This window comes from Thermothielavioides terrestris, chromosome 2, assembly GCF_000226115.1.
Source record: "Thermothielavioides terrestris NRRL 8126 chromosome 2, complete sequence".
NCBI lineage: Eukaryota > Fungi > Ascomycota > Sordariomycetes > Sordariales > Chaetomiaceae > Thermothielavioides > Thermothielavioides terrestris.
This window is the reverse complement of record NC_016458.1, coordinates 8,555,782-8,579,138: the sequence shown is the minus strand read 5'-3', so window position 1 is coordinate 8,579,138 and position 23,357 is coordinate 8,555,782. Positions and strand designations below refer to the sequence as shown.

At 58.1% G+C, this 23,357-nt stretch overlaps 6 protein-coding genes and 1 non-coding gene across 7 annotated transcripts; 4 read left to right on the top strand and 3 right to left on the bottom strand.

Annotated features, from left to right (window-relative positions):
* Window positions 1-2,685: 2,685 nt before the first annotated feature.
* Window positions 2,686-4,790, bottom strand: THITE_118371 (uncharacterized protein; the record flags this gene model as incomplete). The annotated part of the gene is made up of 2 exons (XM_003653443.1): window positions 2,686-4,185; window positions 4,689-4,790. 2 exons carry the CDS (start codon window positions 4,788-4,790, stop codon window positions 2,686-2,688), a joined length of 1,602 nt encoding a protein of 533 aa, XP_003653491.1.
* On the top strand, window positions 4,756-7,282 carry THITE_10741 (uncharacterized protein; the record flags this gene model as incomplete). Its single annotated transcript, XM_003653442.1, has 6 exons — window positions 4,756-4,843; window positions 4,993-5,878; window positions 5,953-6,345; window positions 6,451-6,781; window positions 6,866-7,031; window positions 7,164-7,282. Coding segments are annotated over 6 exons (1,983 nt in total), but the record flags the coding sequence as incomplete, so codon positions are not given.
* A 2,331-nt stretch (window positions 7,283-9,613) lies between these two features.
* On the top strand, window positions 9,614-9,704 carry THITE_t62. Its single transcript has one exon. It is a non-coding gene; the product is annotated as a tRNA-Lys (tRNA).
* A 457-nt stretch (window positions 9,705-10,161) lies between these two features.
* Window positions 10,162-13,186, bottom strand: THITE_2115982 (uncharacterized protein). Its single transcript, XM_003653441.1, has one exon. It carries the CDS (start codon window positions 13,106-13,108, stop codon window positions 10,424-10,426), a length of 2,685 nt encoding a protein of 894 aa, XP_003653489.1. The 5' UTR covers window positions 13,109-13,186; the 3' UTR covers window positions 10,162-10,423.
* Window positions 13,187-14,116: 930 nt separating this feature from the next.
* On the bottom strand, window positions 14,117-15,123 carry THITE_2095804 (uncharacterized protein; the record flags this gene model as incomplete). Its single annotated transcript, XM_003653440.1, has 4 exons — window positions 14,117-14,570; window positions 14,653-14,771; window positions 14,847-14,905; window positions 14,976-15,123. 4 exons carry the CDS (start codon window positions 15,121-15,123, stop codon window positions 14,276-14,278), a joined length of 621 nt encoding a protein of 206 aa, XP_003653488.1. The 3' UTR covers window positions 14,117-14,275.
* A 709-nt stretch (window positions 15,124-15,832) lies between these two features.
* THITE_2115977 (uncharacterized protein) lies at window positions 15,833-19,447 on the top strand. Its single transcript, XM_003653439.1, has 6 exons — window positions 15,833-16,160; window positions 16,244-16,413; window positions 16,477-16,504; window positions 16,585-16,737; window positions 16,805-18,893; window positions 18,985-19,447. The coding sequence occupies exons 2-6, from the start codon at window positions 16,262-16,264 to the stop codon at window positions 19,197-19,199; spliced, it is 2,637 nt and encodes an 878-aa protein (XP_003653487.1). The 5' UTR covers window positions 15,833-16,160; window positions 16,244-16,261; the 3' UTR covers window positions 19,200-19,447.
* Window positions 19,448-20,682: 1,235 nt separating this feature from the next.
* On the top strand, window positions 20,683-21,559 carry THITE_2129091 (uncharacterized protein; the record flags this gene model as incomplete). Its single annotated transcript, XM_003653438.1, has 2 exons — window positions 20,683-20,870; window positions 20,932-21,559. The coding sequence occupies 2 exons, from the start codon at window positions 20,683-20,685 to the stop codon at window positions 21,557-21,559; spliced, it is 816 nt and encodes a 271-aa protein (XP_003653486.1).
* Between the last annotated feature and the right edge of the window lie 1,798 nt (window positions 21,560-23,357).

Here is a 23,357-nt window from a genome sequence, read left to right as displayed (position 1 = left end):
CTAGTGCTCGGGAGGGAAGCTGAGATGCGGGTAGTCAGCTAGACATATTCCGCACTTGGCGGTCTGAAGGCGTCTGGAACACGCGGCGGCCGATCTGTTGGTAATCAGTCTTTTGTGAACGGATCTGCACCCGTTGTCGGTTCTGTCGTGCCCGGTGGGCGGCTGACCCCCAAGCGCTGCCACAAGGTGGTGGAACGTGGAACAGCACGAAAGGCGTCTTTACCCCTGCTGGCAACTTGAACAAATAACCAATAGCTAACGGAGACCACAGGACTCAGGACCAGACGGCGGATTCCGGATCAGCACACCGATCCTGGGAAATGCAAGCTTCGGTGATGGGGATGGTGATTGGGGCTGGGCTGGCTTGGCCTCGGCGTGCTTGGTGACAATCCCTACCGCATGTGTGGTCTGGCCCGCCGTGCTTCCATTTTGCGCAGGTAGCTGCCACCCAGGACAGCTCCACCGCTCGGCCGGCTTGTGGAAAGTGCTAGCTGCCTTACATATGTGCGGAATCAAGGTTGATGGGTGCTGCAAATAGAGCGAGGTTTGTCTGGCAGGTTGGACCTGCAGATCTGGTTGCATTCTGCGTCATTCTGCGTAACATCTTGAGGTGGAGAACTCCCGGCGCCGGCGATGTGTCTTCAAGGAGAGAACGTGATTACCTTGTGTAACATTGGTTGGCCCTCTGGCGTGGGTGAAAGCCGGGTTCGCTGCTTGGTCCGACACATCCGGGTATACTGGTATACTGTGTACGCTGCAAACGCAATCCTCCAATCCTTGCCACGAGCTCCGGTGATGACGAGATCAGATGTACTGTGTTTAATACAAGCGAGGTTGCACTGGGCTGCGGGTCACCTCCACCTCGCTTCCATTTGGAATCATTACTCCCTTTGCAGGAATCTTGGCCGCTACTAGCATTCCTCCACAAACCCATCTCACCAAGGCTGCACCTAGAGAGTGAGGTCTCCGAGCCGTCGGAGACCAGTCACTCCACCGTTCTACTCTCGTGACAATGCTTGCTGTGCCTCGTCATCGGAAAATGTTTGGGAAGGTGTCGACCGATCGAGGGGATCAGTCACGCTGCTGATGCTGGTGATGAGGTGAGATCAATCTCGGCCTTTCTTCCCATCTGGGAGGAGTGACTGCGAGGATGACTACTGAGGACGTTGAACTTCTCTCTCTCCGGGCCGTTGGCTCTGGTCCGCGGGTCATGTACGGATTGCCAAGATACGCGCCTGCGCGCACGCGCGTGTGCGTCGACAGTTCTAGTGTCGCGGCCGACCACGTGGGTATGGGACGTCCTTGCGAACCATGGAATTCCACGCTGACGGACACTCATGTGATTCGACACAGTCAGCAGAAGCGTTGGGTCAAGGACAGATCAGGCAGCTCAGTGAGCTGTGTTCGAAGTCGGTTGGTGATCCTCGGAGAGTGTCTCTATCCAAGTCGTCTCGTGTGGCCCCGCCATGCCAGTAGAGACGTTGTCCCGGCCCTTCACCAGTCTGTGAAATCCCCTCAACCTGAAGGTGTTGTGAGTGCGTAATCAGTGTGATGAACCCCTCATGCGTGTGTTCCTCGGCCGCAGGCGCCTGGCGGGATGTAACCCTCTCGGATATAAGAACGATCCTTGGCGGTGTGACGTCGGAAATAGAAAGTGCAATAATTTACTGTGTTTAAGAAACTGGGACGGGATTGCTACGTAGCATGCCCGCGCGAATGGGAGAGTCCCATCGGTAGAGCGCGCATTCGCCTCAAAATAAATCAATCACAATCCCGGTATTGGCTCCGGTATTGGTGCGCCGAGACTGTACCGAGCCGTGCCGAGCCGTTTTGTTGCGTGTTCGAGCGGCGAGAATGCAACACGATAATCAGGCGCTTGTTGGAGCATCAGAGGATCCCTTGCAAGGCGATCGATAAAGAGGTTGGGAATGGCCCTTTTTGCATCGAATATATAAGCCCGGGAATCATTACCGTCTGGATCGAGCCGTTCAGCTTTGGGAGTAGCAGGCCGACCGCATCAGCGGTGTACATCAAACGCGTATGTGTGTGCTAGAAGCTCAGTCACCACCGCTTGATCTCTTTAAATGATTATAAAGCTCACCAGGCAGACTGTTGGCGGTCAAACGACCAGAAGCTCACCTGTGTAATTGCTTAACTCGAGTGTTGAACCACTGAGCTAATAACTCTTGGTGCCCCATTTTCGCTATTGGGACTTCTTGCTCAGGGCCGTATATTCTGACATCGAGCGGGATTCAAACGAAACACTGTGATATGCAAATCCTAGTGTCCTCAAAATACACATCTCGGTTAACCAGCTCCAAGACTGAGAACCTCTTGTCTCGACAGAATCTGAGCCTCCTTGAACTCGTAACGCAAAGCCCGAGGCAGGGTGGCCAGCTCACGCTGCTCGGTTTGATCCCGGCGAGGAAGCGTGCCTTGTCATCGATCAAGTTAATTCGCATCTATCTATCGCCCAAGATCCGTTTGTGTTTAGTCAACCATTTATCGGGGAGATTTCCATCAACTCTCTCTGGACCTGCATATAATAGGTACAACACCCGCCAGGCTCCACATCACCCAACGGCTGCTCGTCTTGACGCCGTGCGTCAGATCACTTGCGCTTTCGATTGCTGCCCCCCCACCCCCCCCCCCCCCCCCCCCCCCCCCCCGGGGTCCTTGAGGTCCTCAAGCAGACGCTGGCGTCTCCTCGGCGGCCTCCCCCGACTGGGTCCCGCGCATCTTAGCCAGCAGCATTGCCGCCTCGTGGGCATACCGGCACTTCATGCGCAGCGCCGCGCCGTACCTGTACACCAGAAACGGAAACGGCATGCACAGGACCGTCAGAAACGCCGGGACGGAGCTGGCCCAGTGGATGCCGAGGTTGGCGTACATCTGCGAGACGAAGAGCGGGAACGCGGTGGCGAAGAAGGACCGCAGGATGGCACCGGCCGCCAGCACCGAGGCGGCGTAGATGGTGTAGGCGTCGAGCAGGTAGTTGAGGATGGACAGGAAGACCAGCACGCAGCCGAAGCCGAAGGGGGCCGAGAGGACGATGCTGGCGGCCCAGTGCACGCCGGGCCCGTTGGTCCACGCGAAGGCGAACATGGACGCCGGCAGCACCAGCGCGCCCAGCATGGCCGGCGGCAGCCGCGACTCGGGCGTGGCGCGCCCCGCCGCCAGCAGCCGCTGGTACCGCCCGTTGTCGAGCACGGTGTAGGCCAGCCCGAGCAGCATGCCGACGGCCAGGCCGAGGAAGGCCAGCCCGCCGACGCCGGGGCTCCAGCCGCGGTTGCGCTGGTACACGATCGGGAAGGCGCCCAGGAACATGTAGATGATGCCGTAGAGGATGGCGAGGTAGGTCGACGCGACGAGCACGATCGGCTCGAGAAAGAGGAGCGCCCAGGGCCGCCTGAGCGCGCGGCCAAAGACGGCGGCGGGCGACGAACTCCCGCCGCCCCCGCTGCCGCTGCCGCTGCCAGCGCGCGCCGCGTGCAGCACGCTGACGTGCTGCCGGCCCGTCTCGCGCGTCAGCGCCGCGGCTCGCCGACTGAGCAGCACGGGGCCGTACGTCTCGGGCAGCAGCAGGGAGCCGGCGATCCACACGAGGCCGACGAAGATGGCGCACACGCCGTGGACCCAGCGCCAGCCGACGGTCTCGGTGACGAAGCCGCCGATGACGGGGCCGAAGACGGGGCCCATGAAGGGCGCGGCGGAGAAGAAGGTCAGGGCCAGGCCGCGCTGGGCCGGCGGGAACATGTCGGCGATGACGCCGCCCGAGTTGGTCATGGGCGACGCGCCGAAGGTGCCGGCCAGGAAGCGGAAGACCAGCAGCGAGGCCATCGAGTTGCAGCCCGCCGAGGCGGCGACGAAGGCCGTGACGAAGCCGTGCGTGACGACGAACAGGACCTGCCGGCCGTACAGCTCGGAAAGCGGCGCCCAGAGCGCGGGCCCCACGGCGAAGCCCAGCACGAAGAGGGAGATGCCGAGGGCGAACACCTCGGAGCTGACGTCGAACTCGGCCATGACTTGGACGGCTGACGAGGAATAGGCTGACGAGGTCAACGTGATGGCGAGGATCGATGTTGTCACGATGGACGTGATGAACCACTTCTTGGCGGCCGAGAACTCCATAGGGTTCGTCGGGTCGCCGGGGAGGAACTCGACGATGCGATGTTGTTGCTGCTGCTGTTGTTCTTGCAAGTCCTCGCCGTCCTGCAAACTGCCGGCAGCAAGAGACCGTAGCGACGGGTTCGGTTCATGCACTTTCTCGTTCCCGTCCGAGTCGTCGGGGCCAGTGAGCGCAGTGTTTACGCTGGCCGAGATTGTGGTCGCCTGCTGTGGCGCTGGGCTGAAATCGACTGGCAGCATGGCGATACGACTGTTTGTTGCTATCCCCAATCTTTGCTTCCTTCCGGAGACTCGGCTTCATGTTGCTGAGGACTTATAAGGGAGCGTGCCCTCAGCGTACACAGTAAGCTCCAGCCAATGATCGCTGGTCCCGTCTCCCAGGACGGCATTCCGCCATCGACAAGGGGTAAATGTCTAGGATAGTGGAGCTTGGGCTGGGTCTCGTCGATCATGACTGGCTGCCTACGCAAGACGCACATCCTATCAGCGGCCCTTCCGCCAGTCTTCCGCTCCCTTCCGCCTCCTGGCGTCCGCCTGGGTCATTCATTCCGCCAACTCACGCCCATTTCGGCGCATTGCGAGCAGCAAGATATATCCGACATGTCGAACACGGAGGGATTGCCGGGCCCGATGCGGCGCTCTAGGAGGCTGAAGATAGCCATTGCTTGCGAGCGCTGCCGGATAAGCAAGAAGAAGTGCGACGGCGCCAGGCCAGGTAATTATGTGACACGCTCGCTGACCGGTGACACGCTCTTTTCTGCGAGGCTATCGCCCATCTTGTGTTTGCCCTGAGCAGTGTACCCCCAGCCCACGTCCACCCTGGAGCACACTTGGCCCGGTAACTGATCAATGTTGTTGTATCAGCATGCAACCTGTGTGTGAAGAGACGCAGCTCTTGCTCCTACAGGCCCGGGCCCTTCTGGGCCACCACCAGTCAGAGCATTCAAGTCGTTGGACGGGGACACAGCGGCGTGTCTTCGCCAGGGAGCAAAACATCACCTCACTCTCTGGACGTCGAATTGCAAGGGTCATGCGGGTCAGACCTGACGGAATCCACAGACCCGCCTTCCGGCGTGGTCCATGGCGCCTTTGCCGGCGAGGTGAAAGCCGCGATAGACGCGCGACTGGGTATTGCTCCAAGCAAAAGGGTCATTCATTCGGCGCCCTTGTCCGATGCTCCGTTGTTCGACCTGCGCCTGGATATTGATCCGCTACCCGGCGGCATTGACCACAACGTGCTCCCCCAGCGGAGACATGCGGACCGCCTGGTGGACTTGTTCTGGCAGTACATCCAGCCACTCGAGCCCATGCTCGAGCCCGGACTCTTCAGCCGCTTGTACGAGGCCGTGTTCGCCGGCCACCCGTTGCAGGATCATACCGACGAGCGCATCTTCCTGAGCACGCTCAACACTGTCTTCGCCCTCTCCACGCAGCTGCAGGAAAACGTGCCCACAGAGGAGAGAAATCGAGCGGGCAACGCATACTTCCGCCGCGCTTGGGCCTTGCTTCGCGTCGAGACTGTCTTGTGGCAGGCCCCCTCGGTCGAGCTGGTGCAGAGCCTGCTCCTCGCGGCCCGCTATCTTCAGTGCTCCAGCAACCCGCACCAGACCTGGATGGCCGTCGGCATTGCCGTGCGAATGGCACAGAGCATCGGTCTCGACAAGGCCAGCGCCTCAGTGGACGACCCCTCGGATCGAGTCCCCCGCAGCTTCAAGGAGCAGCTGTGGCAATGCTGTGTTTACATGGACAGGTTCGTCGTTGACCCGGTCATCGGCCCCACACAACGTGGAACAAACGCTGCGGGTGCTAATGCGCTCGCACCAGGATGACGTCTTGGGGAGCAGGGCGGACGCCGATGGTGATGCTCCCATCGCCTCTGCCCGTCACGGCGCAACCATCACGCCACGCCACCCAGGGAGATGGCGGAGAGGGTGGCTCAGGTGTCGACCAGACAGGCGTTTACCTCGCCAAGATCATGGAGCTGTACGAGGTTTCCAACCACATCTCGCTCTCGCACATGGCCGTCCGCAGCAACGTCCCGGACAAGCTGGGCCTGCCGCCGCTGTACCGCGTCGACGACCACTTCAGCAACGTCTCCAGATTCGACGCCTGCCTAGACAGGTGGGCGGACAGCTTGCCGCGGTCGCTCCGCCACGGCCACGTCGATGCGCGCGTAGACCCCTGGTCGTACAAGCAGGCGCTGCTCCTCCAGCTGCGGTAGGGCCACCAACCACCGCACTCCCTGTTCCCCCCCTTTTCCTCGCGGTTTTTGAGGCGAGCCTGTATTCCTGTCACCGCAATCGACCCACTGACATTCTCCAGCCTCATCCACGGCCGCATCTCGCTCTTTCGCCCCCTGCTGGCGCGTCACTGCCTCTCACGCCGACCCGTCCACCCTCCCGCCTCCACCACCACCACCACCAACCCGACCTCCCCAGACCGCAGCGGCAGTAACAGCCTGCACGCGCGCATCGTACGAGACTGCGCCCTGCTGTGCGTGGAAAACGCGCAGAAGCTGATCGCCCTCGTCGACGACGCGTGCCTCAACACAAACAACAGCAACAACCACGAACCACCCGGCGGCAGCAGCGCGCCGACGATCCTCACCATCCCCTGGTGGTACCGCCTCTTCTACCTGCACGTGGCCGCCACCGTGCTGATGGCTGCCGCGCTGCAGCCGGGGCTGTTATGCCAGCAGCAGGAGGGGCCGCAGGGGCAGCAGGGGCAGCAGGGGCAGGCGCAGCGGGTGGAACAACAGGAGGGCTGCGCAGCAGCAGCTGCTGTGGTGTCGGAGTCGTGGGCCCGCGCGAGGGCGGCGCTGCGCGCGCACGAGCACCTGTGTCCGGCGTTCGTGGGGCAGTGTCTGGCCATGTTTGAGAGGGTTTCGTCGGCTGGCGGGCAGTGTCTTGGCTTGGGACAGGGGCAGGGGCAGGTGAGGGATGGGGGTGGTGGTGATGGTAATGGTGTTGGTGTTTGTGCTGGTGGTGATGGCAGTGATGCACAGGTGCCGGCTGGGGCGGCTGAGGCGGGGCGAGGTGGGGATGCTGCTGCTGCTGCTCCTGCTGCGGCGGCGGTTGTTCCGTGGCAGGATGTGTTGTTTCAGGACTTGGCGTTTGACCCGGATGCGCTGCTCTTTGGGTTGGAGGACATGTCGTGGCTGGGTAGCTTGGGGCTGCCGGGCGTTGGGAGCGTGAATGTTTGACGGCGCAGCGACTGCCGAGGTCGGCTATGATTTTGATCTCAACTCAAGACTTTATGCGACTGAAAATGGGAAGAAAGCCAATGATGATCGTAGCTCGAGAAATTGCCTGACGGAGACTGCATGGATGGAGGCGACACGAAAAGTATAACCTGAAGAGGCAGCTAATTAGTGCTTCACGGTAGGCTGTCAGACTGGTGCATGGCTGGGGCAACAGGGCGGCGTTTCTCCCGATAGATAGCGAAGGCCGTGGAATTGGAGAACAGCAGCTACAGGCTGTGGGTTGAGCTCAGGGGGACGGCACTTTGACATGACGAGAAAACACAACAGAATGACAGAGCTACTGCGCAGGATGGAAGCAATGAGGCTATCACGAAGTGCCTGATACACAGAGATGGTGATCAATGATGGTGTTGTTCGTTGTATTGATCAAAGTGTGTGTGTGGGAGAGGGCTACTCTGGGCATCCAGATCTGTGGCTCTGGTGGATCCTAATTACGGCAGTATGGCCCGTGGGTGCCGAGCCCCCGGTATTGAGGCCCAGGTTCTGACACAGAAAAGCCTCCACTGAGCTCCCGTTGCCTCATCTGCCTCCGCTTCCGGTCTCTTTGAAAGCGTGCGCCTACACGGAGAGTGGTCGATCCCCAGCGCAAATCATGGACGATGTTTGGGCGAGGTATCACCAGCTTCGGCCCCGAGCACGAGTCTTCCGCTGGTACAATTCTCTGCGAACTTGAAGGACGTCGGGCGCTGTTGCCATAGAGAGTTACCCAGAGCTCGGCTTACAGGAGTTTCCTAACTAACCCCACGGTCTATGCCCAAACATATCTCCGGGCTAGGTGTGCACCGGTTATGGAACTGGATATGCGAGGGTTGGTCAGGTCTCGAACTAGCAGAATGACTTACGGCGGAGGGACTTTGTGCACCAAATCTAGTAAGTGGAATTTATTACGCCTTCTTTAACACCAACAAGCAAGACTACAAACGGATCTCGCAGGCATCGCCACTGATCTGCCGAGTTCTAAGGTAGTTGCTACCCCTGCGAGCAACACTTTCATTTGTTCCAATAGAACCTCCACATACCGAGTTGAACACCAAAGATCCTAGTTTTCTTTTTTCTTTCTCTTCTTCTGATGCGGTGGCACGCAATATGAGTATGCAGGAAGATTGATGGTATGAGTGATGATGGATTCAAAGTGGGGAGGCTCCCACCACTGCCAAGATATCCTTGGCCGACCCTCTTAAAAACACTAGACAGATTTTTTAGAACCACTACACAGCCATGGGTGGTCTGTGCGCCCCCCCCCAAAACATTCCACGCCAAGCTTTTCCTACAGAACAACCTAGAAGTTATATTGCCTACCTTGACCGCCTTCTACATTGAGCGCCAATGCGAGAGACAATGTCTCCACTTTACACTTAGCTAGTCACGTGGCTTTTCTTATCGATAAGAAACTTCTCGCGTTGGCACCTTGGTAGGATAGAACTTCCATTGCACTCGCCTTTGCAAAAGTCCTCTCTTTTCGCCTTTGCAAAAGTCCTCTCTTTCAATTGACGTGGCGATTGACCATTGGGATCTTTTAAGCTTTTTCTCCTGCGATTCCTGTGGTGACATGTCAGCTGGGGCGTAGGGTGACTGCTTGCTGCAAGATTTTTGGGGGGGCGCACGGACCACCCCTGGCTGTGTAGTGGTTCTAAAAAATCTGTGTAGTGTTTTTAAAAGGGTCGATCCTTGGCAGTGTGTGTGTGGGGCGTATGGGCCATGCAGGGCAAACCCTGCATGGAGCAACCCTAACCCAGAGCCTATCCCAGATGGGGTCATCATCTATTTACATATACAGGAGCATCCGGTATCATCTTCTTTTTTTTCTTTTTTTTCTCCTTTTTTTTTCTTTTTTTCTTTCTTTTCTTTTTATTTTTTTCCCCCCTTTCGGTAGAACAACATACACCGGTTCATTATCACCCAGAGATTATGGAATTGCTGTAACATCGACACTCTTCCTCCAATATCCTATACGCTAGTAGCTCTCGCCTCGCGGTCCTTACTGTAGGCTACCTGTATCAATGTCGTTATGTTAGTGAGGTCGTGGGCACATGCTTTGCCCCTTGAAAGACTGCCTTAACTAAGTCCCAGAAACTTTCGATTCCTTCGGACAAACCTAACAGGATGCACGTAAGCAATCCGCCCACACCCGCCGTTCGCAGCGATGGCCTTTACCCCGGCTTGGCAGTTCCGCAAAATCCATGTAAACCCACAATCCGAGCAAAGCCAATCAACATGCAGCGCGCCGGCGTGGCGCAATTGGTTAGCGCGTCAGACTTTTACGGAACCGTAGAAGGCCATCTGAATGTTGCGAGTTCGAGTCTCGCCGTTGGCGGCGTTCCCTAAACGGGAATTTCCAACTCAGCTTTTTTGCGCCGTCCCCATTCACCACCGCCTTCCAAACACCATCTCAAACCGTCCGGTCTGGGCGGCGGACGCGGTGCAATGGGAGTGCCTCTGTTCCTCAAGATCTGATGTCTCAACTCATGCGATGGCGCTGGTAGCAACTGTCTTCCTGCTTGACTACTGAATTAGAGTAGGCACTGCCGCTCCAGAACCGACGCATCATTCGACAGCAGCGTCAGAGACAATCAATCCCAACCCATCCGTGCTCAGCAAGGCAACCAGAGCCCATCATCGTCATCAATTTCATAAGCCAGCCCAAGCGCTTCATGGGTGATATCATGCGCGTACATCCACATACACCAAAAGCCAAGCCGTCCCGGATGCCACCGTCCGTCCCAAGCACGCCCACAAAAGCATCACTGAGGGAGTATTTATATCCGCTCCCCAAGTTTCCCAAGCCCAGCCCAGCCCATTTCCAACCCGGCCCAGCCCCGTAAGCAAGCAAGCAACATGTCCCGTATACCCTAGCCCCCGCTTCTTTGCGTAATCCGTTCTGTGTAAACTGCTTTGAAACCGACCCGCTTTTTGATGCAAATTCGAAACAACGGAGAAAAAGGAAAAGGTACCTGGGAAAGGAGGTAAAAACCACGCTTACACCCGGAACTACGGGCATCATAAGACTTTGCAAACTTTGTCGGCAGGCAGGCATCATATGACCTTGCAAGCCTTGCTATCCTGCGGAAGCGGCTCCGGCAGCAGGTCCGTCTTGACGATGCGGACGACCGGCTCGGCCCCGGGACCGCCCTTGCCCGGCTCCACGCAGATGCCGAGCTCGCGGACGACGAGGTCGCGCAGCGCGCGGCGATCGGGGTCCGGGTCGTCGCACAGGGCGATCTCGCGGACCAGGGCGGCCAGCGCGGGGCTGTCGTACCTGTCGATCAGCAGCTTGGCGGTTTGCAGCAGGCCGACGGCGGCGTCGGGCGGGCGGGGCGCGTCCCAGACGCGGCGGACGAGGCGCACGGCGGGCTCGGCGGGGCCGCGGGCGCCGCCGGCCGGGTCGGCGCCGCGGCCGAGCAGCGCCGCGAGCACGGCCGGGTTCGGGTTCTGCGCGGCCCGGTGGACGTAGCTGAAGCGGGCGCCGGCGGGGATGTCGGGCAGCGCGAAGCGCGAGAGCATCTCGTTGAGGATCACGACGCGGTCGTCGCGGATGGCGAGGTCGAACGCCGTCAGGTAGCGCCGCTTGATGAAGCGCCATTCGTCGTCGGGGCCGTCGCCGGCGTCGTCTTGGCTGAAGAGCTCTTGCAGCAAAGAGTCCGGCGGCACGAGGAACGGGTCGGCAACCTCCTTCATGAGCTCCACCGCGATGCAGATGAAGTTCTCGCTGACCGCGATGGACAGCGGCGTCCGCAGCTCGTGGTCGAACACGTTGACGTCGGCGCCGCGCTCCAGAAGGGCCCTGACAACATCCGGGTCACCCCACTGGCACGCGAGATGCAGGTAGGTCTGGCCGCCGTGGAAGCGCGGCTCGCTGACCGAGACGCCGCGCTCCAGCACGGCCAGGCTCAGCTCGCGGTTCTGCTGCAACATGGTCTTGAGCAGGAGCATCTCGTTCGTGTAGACGGGCCGGCCAAAGTCCATCATGCAGTTGAACGTCTCGACCTGGTTCCATGCGTCGCTCTGCTCGATGATACGGCAGAGGTACTCCTTCACGTCCGCGTCCGTGACTTCGTACACGCGCTCCGCGTACTGGAGGAGAAGCTTCAGCGCCTTGTAGTTCCCGCAGGAAGCGCAATTCCGCAGCGCGTTCTTAAGCTTCGCCTCGGTGAGGTTTCGCCCGTCGGCCACGCTGAGCATGGCCTCGAGCACGTCGTCATCCGCCCACCGGATGTGCTTTATCGCGGTCTCGAGCGGGCTGCTGTTGGGCTCCTCCTCCAGGTCCATGCGGGCCCCGTGGCGGAGCAGGATGGATGCGATCTCGGGCACCTCGCCGCGGTGGTCGACGCGCAACGTCACGGCGTAGCACAGCGCCGTCCTCCCGCTGCGGTCCTGAGCGTGGATCTCGGCGCCGCACTGGACGAGGGCGGCCACGGCGCGCGGCTCTGCAAGCTCGCAGGCAAGCATGAGCGGGGTCGCGCTGCGGTGGCCGCGCTTGTCAAACCGGGCATTGACATCGGCGCCGGCATCCACCAGGGCCTTGATCAGCGTCACGCGGTTGCCTTCGAACTCGTCATGCTTGACCGGCGCCTCGTCCACATCGAAGAACTCGGTGCGCTGCAGCATGCAGTAGTACAGCGGCCGGAAGTCGCGGAAGTGGGGGATGTGCCGGTGCGGGTCCGGATTGGCACCAAAGCTCACCAGCCGGTGCGCCACCGCGAAGTTGCCCCGGTAGCACGCGTTGAGCAAAGGCGTGTGGCCGTTGTCGTTGTGCGCCTCCAGATCAGCGCCCAGGGCAAGCAGCTTCGCGATCGTGTCTCGTATGTCGGCCGAGTCGCGCGGGCTCCAGATCTCGGACACGTAGTGCAGCGCCGTGTTGCCCCAGGCGTCCCGCTGGTTGACGTCGAGGTGGACGTCGTCCAGCGCCAACAGTTTGATGATGGGGATCAGGCCGTGGGCGGCGGCCGAGTGGAGCGCCGTGTGCTTGTGCTCGGGTGCGGCATCGAGCTCGAGCGAGGCGCCGCGGAAGAGGAGCAACTCGGCCACGGCCCGTTCTTGGTTGCACATGGCGGTGTGGAGGGCGCGCCACCGCGGCCACTCGGAGAGGCGGTGCGAGGGGTGCCTCCCGCCCTTAAGGGACTGGCAGTCGCAGACTCGGTATGAGGGCGCGTCGATGTTAGCGCCGTTGTCGAGCAGCCACTCGACGATATCGCGATGCCCGTTCTTAGCCGCTAGGTGCAGCGCGGTGCACGACGGCTCCAAGCTGGGATTCAACGGTTCCTCCAAGTCGGCGGCGGGGTCGGCGTCACCGTTCCCATCGCTTTCGGGGTGGTCGTTCTCGGCGCCAGGGCCGTCGCCAGCGCTGATCTTACCAGGCAACGGGCCCGAGGCGTTCAGGTCGGCGCCAGCTGCGAGCGCGTGCTTCAGTGTGCCCAGCTGGCCGTTCTCGGCGCCCCAGAAGAGGCACGAGGCGTTGGCGAACCTAACATTGTCCCGGTAAATGACGGGGTTGATGATAGTGTAAAATTTACGGTTCGTGCGGCTGAGAGCGAGGCGATCCTGCAGCACGAGCAGTTCGTCGATGAGGAGGACGATTTCAGGTGGCAATCTCAGGATGGGCACTGGCGAGGACGCCGCCTTGGTTGCCTTCGCCCGGGGAGGCTTCCGGTCCGATTTTCTCGTTTTCCCCTTCGCAGTCGTCTTTTTTGGCGTGCTTGCTTGTCGTGGCGGAGAATCCATCCCGGATCGCGCGGGGGTTGGATGGGCGATGTCATCGGGCGGCATGCTTGACGGATGGGGAAGACGTTGAGGTTCCATGGTTAGGCTGGCGATGGAAGCTGCTGGCAGGCAGCCCACTGCTGTGGGGCATCAGGCCAAGAGCTGGGAGTCCGCGGGGCGCTTAGCGGGGCTTGCCGAGGACCGGGGGCTGCTTGGGGCAATGCAGAGGTTGAACCTCAACACGATTCCGCACCCCCACGCATGGCTGCACGGAGACATATGACAAGACATATGCAATCCGCACACATGTGCCAGTGCCTGCCGCAGTGGGCCTGTGACCCTCACCTTCAGATGACCAATTCTCTCTTTGGTTGACAATGAAGCTATGGCAAAGGACTGTTGCACAGCTGGGAAAACAAGTGGCCGCATTCAACGGCTGGCCGCCGCCGAGGCCCCCTTGCCCCCCTTGCGCCCTCCAGTTACCCGCCCAGCGCCGCGTTCTTGCATGACAAGGCCGCAAAGTCAAGCCAGGCCCGGGGCCGCTCTTCACGTGTGAGTCCTCGCCACCGAAGGCCAATTCACTGCCTTTTGGACGCCCTTCGACACAGTGGGCAGCAGCTGGATGCAGCCTCAGCCAACAACCCAACACCCGGCCGCTTCTTTCGAGCCATATGCAGGCGTGTGATGGGCTTGCTTGTCTTCGTCCCGCAAGACCGAACTGAGGCATCAACGTGCGCCCCTGCCCACCTTGTTGCTGCTTGGAGACCGATGCCACAAGGAAGCACTTGACCCCAGGTCGAGGCCCTCAGGACTCCACGAAACCAGCACTACACCTACGCGAATGTGATATGGCAAAAGTCGCCCCTGAACAAGGCCGGTAGTTCGGACACAACGCAGCCAGCCCTCCCTAGATATTCCCCGCGAAGAATAGGTAGTGTCCAGGGCAACCAGGGCTAAGCACGACGGGAGGGAAACAAACACGAGCGGAACGTTCGGTGTTATTGGCAGGGGGCTGCAACTCTCGCCGCCGGAGGACCTCTCCAAAACGCCCAGTGACGCGTGCGCAGTCAAGCAATATAGATCATGGTTCGCGGAACCTCGGGACGGCCACAGGCCGTTTTTATTTCCGCCTGGTTTTGATGCCACGCGTGTTTAGAGTAGCGCCTATGTATTCCAACATCCAACGGTCTACCACTTGGCCTCCTTGCTCTCCAGGAAGGCCTTGAGGATGGCCACGATCTTGTCCAGCGCGGCCAGGTACTCGCGGAGCTGCTCCATGACCTTCTCCTCGTCCGAGCCGAGCTTGGAGTAAAAGTCCTTGCGGTAGGGGCAGGCGCTCATGGCGGCGCTGAAGACGGGCTTCACGAGGAAGCTGTGGTGCGGCTTGAGGGTGGCGCCGTAGGCGTTGCGGAACGAGTCCGACAGCTCGTGGTCGTGGTTGGCGACGTTCTGGCTGAGCGCGAGGCACGTGAACTCGAGGCCCCTGCCGCGGTGCGAGGCAGGTCAGCAGCCGTCCCTTTTCTTTCTCAGGCGGGAAGCCCCGTCCGCCAATGGAACGGCCTTACCTGACCAGCCATAGCAACCCCTCGGTGGCAGTGTGGGACTTGGTCTTGAGCTCATTCCGCACGAGATCCTGGAGGTTCTGGGACTCGAGGGGCGCAGCCAGTTGCCGTTTCCTGATTTTCTGTGGGAGCAAGAACCAACATCAGCTGCTGCCAGAGGCGGGGGACGCTACCCGGTAGGCTTGGGGACAACGCACCTCAACGTTGCCCATCATGTCCTTCTTGACCGGCGCGAAGGCGACAGAGCCGAGAAGATCTGGGACAGGCTCAAAGTTAGCAAGAGATAAGCGTCGCCCGGCGCAGCGAGGGGCAGCAGGAAGCAGCACCGAACATGGTGGTCAGGGACTCGGCGGCGTCGAGGAACTCGGTCGTCGAGACAGCATTGCCGTGCTCGGCATCGATGGGGACCCGGGTGAAGGACCCCTTGAAGGTGTCGAGTAGCGTGCCGCCCTCGGGAATCTGCGCGGTAGCCATGGTGTGCTGTGTTGGTGGTGACGAAGATAGAGGGAGAGTAGTCGGGGTTGTTGGGGGGACGGAACAGGAGGCGGTCAGCATTGGAGGTTGGAGACGGTCGTGAAACCCCAATCCGTCAATCGCTAACGTAGCGCGCCCCGCCAGCGCATGCCCCGCCCCCGAACACTTTGCTGCCCAAACCGCCAGCCAAGGTCATGCGGAACAGGCACTATTGCTGGGGAAGAAAAGCGATCTTAGAATTAAAAGTTCGGAAGCGTGATTGTGAGGTTTGGTCTCTATGCTCAAGGCATGTCCTGTTTTCGGATCAGAGCACCGTCTTGTGAAGGCATGCGCCACTGACCATCTGAGGCCCTGCTTGGTTAGGCACTAGAGAGGGGTTAATGAGGAGTCCTCGGAGGCCCGAGCTCTGCGAGTACACAAAAATGGCCTGGATATCCCTGAATGACCTGGTAGTCATTTGTTTCCCCTCTTCCCATGTCGTGCTAGATGAACTGTGCCCGGTCGAATCTGAATCTCGAACGAAATCTTTACATATGAGAAACAAGTTTCTTGTTTTGACCGGGAGCCGAATAGGCACCATGAAGATGGAATACCGGCGCAAGCACGGTTTCACTCACCGTGATTAGTGGAGACAACCTTGCAAGCTTCCAATCGCGTTCCCGGATAGATGCTGCGTCACCGAGGAACGGCGTGCCAACTCGAACCGCCTGCCCGTGACGTCATCCCAGTTGTCTCTCCCTTGGCGGCCCCTTGGGGGCAGAGTTCTCAGGCAGTTCATGAGCCCACGGGTAACCTCAGACCAGTAAAGGTGACTTCAATGCCGCCAAGCGCCCTCCGAATTGGCAGGCTCCAGAGTTTAAATACGTCCAAATTCGCAGGCATAAACCCAGTCCATGCGGGAGGCATTGTTTCTACTTATTCCGCGTGCTCCTGTCCAGAACGGTTGTGCATCCCTCGCTCATCAGCGATCTACGCATATTGTCTTGTACAGTTTGCTTTTCAACCCACCATCGCCGCCTCATACCCTAGTTAACTAGGTAGTAGAGACCGAATCATAACTATTCTCAACCACCGCTCGGCACTGCCCAGCTAGGATACTAAGCGCCCATAACAGGGACAGCGATACCAAAAATTCACCATGGATATGACCGCGGATGCGGTACCGGAAGAGTCTCAGGGCAAGCAGCATGAGCTGGGGCAAAGGCTCAAGCTCCCCTTCCACGAGCTCAAGGAAAAGCTCCAAAACAGCCATTACCTGCACGACGTCAAAGTTCACCTGATACACCAAAAGTGAGAGCCAGTCCTCGTGGATTCTAGTGGGAGCCGCCAGGGATGATTCTGATGGTGTCCCAGGCACAAGATCGGCAAGTTTGCAAATTTGGTAACATCAGATTTCCTCCACCTCCCTTCGGCATCCCCAATGCCCATCTAGGGCCGTCGTATTGATAAACCGTGCCGCAGTGCAACCCCCGGCACCGGCATGACGAGGCTCACGAGAAAGCCTGCGACGAGAAGCGCAGCAGGATTGCAGATTCCCACCGCTTCCAGTCCTACTTTCCCGAGCGAGACGGGAACATGGTGAAGTGGTATGTGGATGGCAGAGACTACTTCTGGGTAAACTCACATAGTCCCCACCCATTATCCTCTCTGTACCCCTTTCCGCCCGCTCACAAAGTGACAGGCCGTGTCAGTGGCTCTTGAGAACGCTAAGGAAACCATCTACATCGCCGATTGGTGGCTATCGCCTGAGCTGTTCCTTCGCCGCCCTCCGTACTTCAACCAGGAATGGCGTCTCGACCAGGTTCTCAAGCGGCGAGCCGAGGCCGGGGTGAAGATCTACGTCATGGTCTATCGCGAAATCGAGGCCGCTCTCACCTGCAACTCGGAGCACACCAAGCACGCCCTCCAAGCCCTGTGTCCAGAGGGCTCCCCTGGCTTCGGCAACATCAAGGTCATGCGCCACCCGGACCACAACGTCCTGGAGAACGCGGCAGACATGACCTTCTACTGGGCGCACCACGAGAAGCTCATCGTCGTAGACTACGAGTTGGCCTTCATCGGTGGTTTGGACCTCTGCTTTGGCCGGTGGGACAACCACCAGCACGCCCTGTCCGACATGCACCCGGAAGGTGTCAACTACGAGGTGTGGCCCGGCCAGGACTTCAACAACAACCGCGTCATGGACTTCAAGAACGTCCAGGACTGGAAGCAGAACGAGCTCAACAAGGCCGAGTCAGGCCGCATGCCGTGGCACGACGTGTCCATGGGCCTGATCGGTCCTTGCGTCTATGACATTGCCGAGCACTTTGTCCTTCGCTGGAACTTTGTCAAGCGGGACAAGTACAAGCGGAACGAGAGGTTCGAGTGGCTCGAGCTGCAAGGCCGTCGGGGCGGAGACGAGGACCTCGTTGGCGTGCAGCGGCCCGTTCACCCGGTTGGGGGGTACATGCTTCACCCCCTCTCCCCCCTGGAGACCAAGCATCTCGAGAACCGCGGGTCCGTTCACGCGCAGGTGGTTCGCTCCAGCACTGACTGGTCGAGCGGCATTCTCACGGAGCAGTCCATCCAAAATGCCTACAGCGAGATTATCCGCAACGCACAACACTACGTCTACATTGAGAACCAGTTCTTCATCACCGCGACCGGCGAACACCAGCTGCCGATCCGAAACACTGTGGGGAGAGCTATTGTGGATGCCGTGCTGAGGGCTGCGAAGGAGGAGCGCAAGTTCCGCGTCATCATCCTCATCCCGGCCATCCCAGGCTTTGCCGGGGACCTGCGAGAAGACGGCGCCATTGGAACGCGAGCAATTATGAACTATCAGTACAGGTCGATCTGCCGGGGTGAACATAGCATCTTCGGGCAGATTCAAAAGGAAGGGGTGGACCCCAGAAAGTACATCTTCTTTTTCAATCTACGCAGCTACGACCGCCTCAACCGCACCTCGTCCATCAAGAAGCAGGAGAAGGAGTCGGGCGTCAAGTACAGCGAGGTCCAGCGAGCGCACGCCGAAGAGGTCATGGGCGAAGGCATGCACGGGACCATCGACGCTCAAGGCGGCCGGGACTCCCACACGGGCAAGGAGCGCCAGCAGCGCAAGCAGCGGCCGACGGTCAACGGCGAGTTCCAGGATAACCTCGACGAAGAACACCGCCCGGCCGGTGCGATGAAGCAGATGGACGCCAAGCGGCGATTTGAAGCCGCCGCCACGGGGGAAGAGTCCCACGGCGACCCAGCCGCGACCGTTGCCCACCACGCCATGGCCGACCAGGACCCCGTGTCCGCCGTGCCGTGGGACGGCGACGCCGAGGACGAAGTCAACCACTGGATCCAAGAGGAGCTCTACGTCCACGCCAAGGTGCTCATCGTCGACGACCGCATCGTGGTCTGCGGGTCCAGCAACCTCAACGACCGCAGCCAGCTGGGCTACCACGACAGCGAGCTGAGCATCGTCATGGAGGACGCGCGCCGCTTCGCGTCCACCATGGACGGCAAGCCGTTCGCGGCCAGCTGGCACGCGGCCACACTGCGGCGGTACCTCTGGCGCGAGCACCTGGGGCTGCTGCCGCCGCAGGACCACGACGCCGGCAACGACCCGGACGCCCAGCCGCCGGGCGACGACTCGCCGAACGACGTGCGGGACGGCGACGACGCGTGGAAGCTGGTCGCGGACCCGCTGAGCGACGAGCTGTGGGAGCTGTGGACGTCGCGGGCGTCCACCAACACGCGGGTCTTCCGGCAGCTGTTCCACGCCGATCCGGATGACCACGGTAAGCTCTACCAAAGTTCCAAGCCAAGTACTACCTACATACGTTGCATTGATTGAAGGGTTCGGTTCCGCGAAGACTGACGCCGCGCAAGTCAAAACATTCGACGACTACAACGGCTACCTGCCGGCCAAGGGCGTCAAGGCGGGCCACGTCTTCGACCGCATGTTCCCGCCGGACGAGGTCAGGCAGAAGCTGGACACCGTCAGGGGACATCTGGTCTGGATGCCGCTCGAGTTTTTGCGGGACGCGAACATGGCCGAGAAGGGGCTGCAGGTCAACCAGTGGACCGAGAGCGTCTACACGTAGCGTTGGCGGGTAAGATGGCGGTGTAAAGCTGATTGGGTGTGGATGTTCCGCAGGAGTCAGTCTAAGGTACTTCACTCGGCGTTTGGTTCCATAATCAATAGGCCGTAATTGCATTCATGGATGATGAGTCTCAGCCATTTCCTCTCCTATGTGATTAGGTTCCTCCCATACCGAGTCCATGACTACCTACAGACAAAGCTCCGAGTCCAGCTTACTGTCGTCTTGGAATGCATGCTGCATCGGCGCCGGCACTGGTTCCCAGTTGTTGGTCATGCATCCCCGATTAGCCTTGCGATGCGGACTGGAGTTCGGCTGGCAGGCTCAGGTTCAGCTCATGCAGGGCCGCCGCCCATCAGCAGGGTCACCGTCTGGGAGCGACCGCTTACTCATCGGGGCGTGCGAGACAGCAGACGTGCGTCTCAATATCACGCAGACTGTCCTTTGGTGATAGCGTGGGTGCGGAGTATGGCTATAGCCGGTAAATCACAACTCGGTGTCCGGGGAAGGGGGTAGACGAGGCGCATTAGTGTGTCGTCGCCGGGAGTGACCATGGATTCGGGGTCGTGTCTCTCGTCCCCCTCGCCTTGTGGTGTATCCATCCGCCCCGAGAGAACTTTCCCATTGCCCGGGTAACTTAGCAGCTAACTATCTTTCCATTTCCTACCACCCCTAATCCATACCCCTTATTTGCACCATGCTCCTCCTTTCCCTCCTCCTCACCGCACTCCTCCCACCACTTCCTCCCTCGCACAGCAGCAGAACCCCCCCTCCCCGCGCCCCGTACGACGGTTCCGGTGGCCTGTGTCCTGGCGAGTTTTCTCCGCCGCCGGTTCAATGAGACCCATGGCTGATGGGAGTGCCCGCCGCAGGATGGGTTCACGCTCGCTGATGCGGATGGGGCCGATGACGGGGGAGTGACGGGAGGAAGACCATCAAGGGTAATGTCACGCTGCCGGCCGGCACGCTGCTCGATCGGTTTGGCAGCGAGCATGGCGCCTTTGTGAGCCAGGCTGGCACGCCGTAAATGCAGTAGGCGCGCAGTACATGCTGTGCAAGAGCGTCGCGGGGCTCATTGCGAATGGCTTCCCTGAGGGAGAACCCGACGGCGCTGCTGCCCTGATGCGGCCATTGATCTCATGCGCGTGTTTATCGTGTGTGGCTATTCAGCGCCATTGATAGCCTGCATTTGAATAGCGCCTCTTCCTTCGCGGGTAACTTAGTGTGCGCGGTGTTGAGCGCTACATTTAGGTCCTTCCTACAAGCGCCATCGTGGCTATTGACAGCGAGAACAATAGCAATGTACCAGCCATTGTGAGTTTCTGCCAGCAAATGACGCTTACCGTAAGGTAGTGCTCGAGTAAATACCGGAGCTGTCAGGGTGCCTGCAAAAACTCTCTCCAAAATTCTTCCTTTCTCATCCCCTTCCTCTCGAGTCACGCCAGCCGTTGTCAACCACCACCACCAAATCAAAACAACAGCAACAATGGCAACAACAATGGCGATGCCGAAATACCGTCGTCAACCGCCACCGCCAACATCAACTACAACGGCGACGACGCCGAGAAACGCGTACCTCACGGCGCTTAGAAAAGCCCGCGCCGCCAGGGCGGCCGAGGAGAGGAAATGGGTCGCCACAGCCGAGATGAGGTCCGGTTCTGGCACCAGCAGGAAGTCAGTTTCGCCCCGCATCGGGTTGGGAGACGCGTAAGACGTACGCCAGCGGTGCTAACAGCCGTGTCAGCACCGTCAGTGAGATCCTTCAGAGCAAATGGCCATTCGAGTCCTCCTCCGACTCCTCCTCCGACTCCTCCTCCGACTCCTCAGAGCAAAACGAGGTCGAGCTCGGACAGGAGCGCGCCCAAGGCCACGCCCACGTGTTCGCTGCCTTCCACATGCAGGACAAGGAGAAAAAGCCCGCCGCCGTGGAGGCCAGAAACGTCCAGAATGAGAGGAGCAGCGATTGGGTGAAGGAGGAAGCGGAGGGCGAGGACGAGAAGAGCGAGGAGAAGAAAAGCGAAAAAAAGGCGAGCGAGGAAGAGAGCAAGCAGGCGAAGAAGATCGTGAAGGCGAAGAAGAGCATGAAGCAGCGCGAGGCGGACAAGTTCCTGCGGCAGCTGGTGGTCGAGCTCACGGTGGCCGCGCTCAAGCCAAAGAAAGAAAAGAGGGGTGGAAACAAGGAGAAACGGCTGCGACAGCAGCTGCTGGCCGCCATGGACGGCAGGGACAAGAAGCGTTTGGGGCAGCAGCTGCTGGCCGCCATCGCGCCGAGAAAGACGATGGGCGGCAAGGAGGAGAGGCGCCTGCGGCAGCTGCTGCTGGCCATGCTCAGGCTGAAGAAGAAGAAGAAGGGCGGCAAGTAGCTCCCGGATGCTGACACCCATCCTTGTATTTAGCGCCAGCGTCTGCCCAGCTTAGCAGTTGGCGCCTACACGCGTGGGGCATGGGTCGCTCCTGAATTCAATTGTTGATTTCGCACTCTTCTGTCACCTCTAGGTATAGATCGGGCTCTCTGGCGCTGGGCTCAGAAGCCGCGGTGTCTCTTTGCCTGAAGTCAAAGTCTCTATTGCCAGGTCGCACGGAGCAGGCATCAGTGTTGGAACCGCTGCGTAGGCTCAGGAAGATGAAGCTATCACGATGTAAGCGATGTATACAACTGGGATCAATCGTGGTGTTGAAGATGTTGTATTGTGGGAGAGTTCTCCTGATTAGGAGCCCAGTCTTAGGCGGCAGTTGGGCATCAAGCCGGTGGATCCTAATCTCAGTGGGCCGGCCCGGAGCCCTAGGCTAGGCTAGTTTTAATATACCCCCCTAGGTCGAGCCTCCGGCTCTAGCTTGCTAAATCTAGTAATCTATAAAGCTATTCCTAATACTACGTTCTTCCTAATCTAGTAATTTTATAGTGTTAAGGTCCTTCTACTATCGTCTTGATCTACTAAGCCTTCTACGTCTACTCTTCTTAATCCTATATATTACATTGTAAACTAAACTTTTGGCTTAGCTAGAGCTTTCTTCTAGCCCTATACTTCTTCCTTCTATACCGCCTAGTAGACGTAGATCTCGATAAAGGCTTAGATATCCGTTAGATTAAATATTTCTATAAACTTTCTATAGGGCTTTAGTTTTAGCGTCTTTGTTAAGCCGTTGGCTAATATCTAGTTCGAGGGTATATAATCTATATTAACCCTTTTATTCTAAGCTTCTTAGTATAGCTAATAGTTATAAATGTTGATATATTTTAGCTTTATCTATAGTATAGGTATCTTAGCGTTGATTAGTTAGATCATCTATTTATTATTGTACTAGATTAATAAGATCTTATTATCTAGATATATCTCTAATGCCTCTAATAGATATTAAAGGAATATACCCTCTTTTACTATCTATATCAGTACTAATAGCTCTACCTTTATAGTTAATATAGTTACTATATCCTATTTACTAGCTCGCTAAACGATTAGCCCTTTAAATAGGATAATAATATAACTTTATAAGCTTTTATAATCGATATTATTATTAATAAAGCTAGTATCGCTAGCTACAATTAGGATATCTCCTCCTTTTAGCTAGAGGGCCTAAAACCTTATTTAATAGAGGTATTATAATACTTAATTAGCTATATAGTAGTATTCTAATCCTAGGTTCTAGTTGAACTATATAAGTTTAGAGGCTATAAAGGCAATGTCTAGGCGTATATTAATAGTGGTATATAGGATTAAGCTAACCTTCCTTTAATAGAGTTTAATAGAGCTATAGCTAGTAATATCATTGTATAGGAGTAATTTGCCCTTAGCTATTAGAGTCTCTAGCTCTCCTTCTTCCTAAGCGAACTTTATAATTTTCTCAATATATACCATTTAGCTAAGCTAAATTAAACGCCTTTTATAATTGTAATAAATCTCTATACTTAGGAACTATAGGAGGTTATCTTCTTTTATAAGCTTATATTTTTCTTATAGCTAGCTAATTACTTTGTTAGCTCGATATTGATCCTTTTTATAATAGGTAAAGACGATATTATCTATATAGAAGAAGATAATAATATCTTTATTTATTATAATATAGGGCTCTTATAGTATAGCCTAGAACCTTAGGTTCCTTAGGGTAGCCGTTAGCTCTTGTTGCTAGAGGAGGGGAGACTTTTATAGACTATAGAGTACT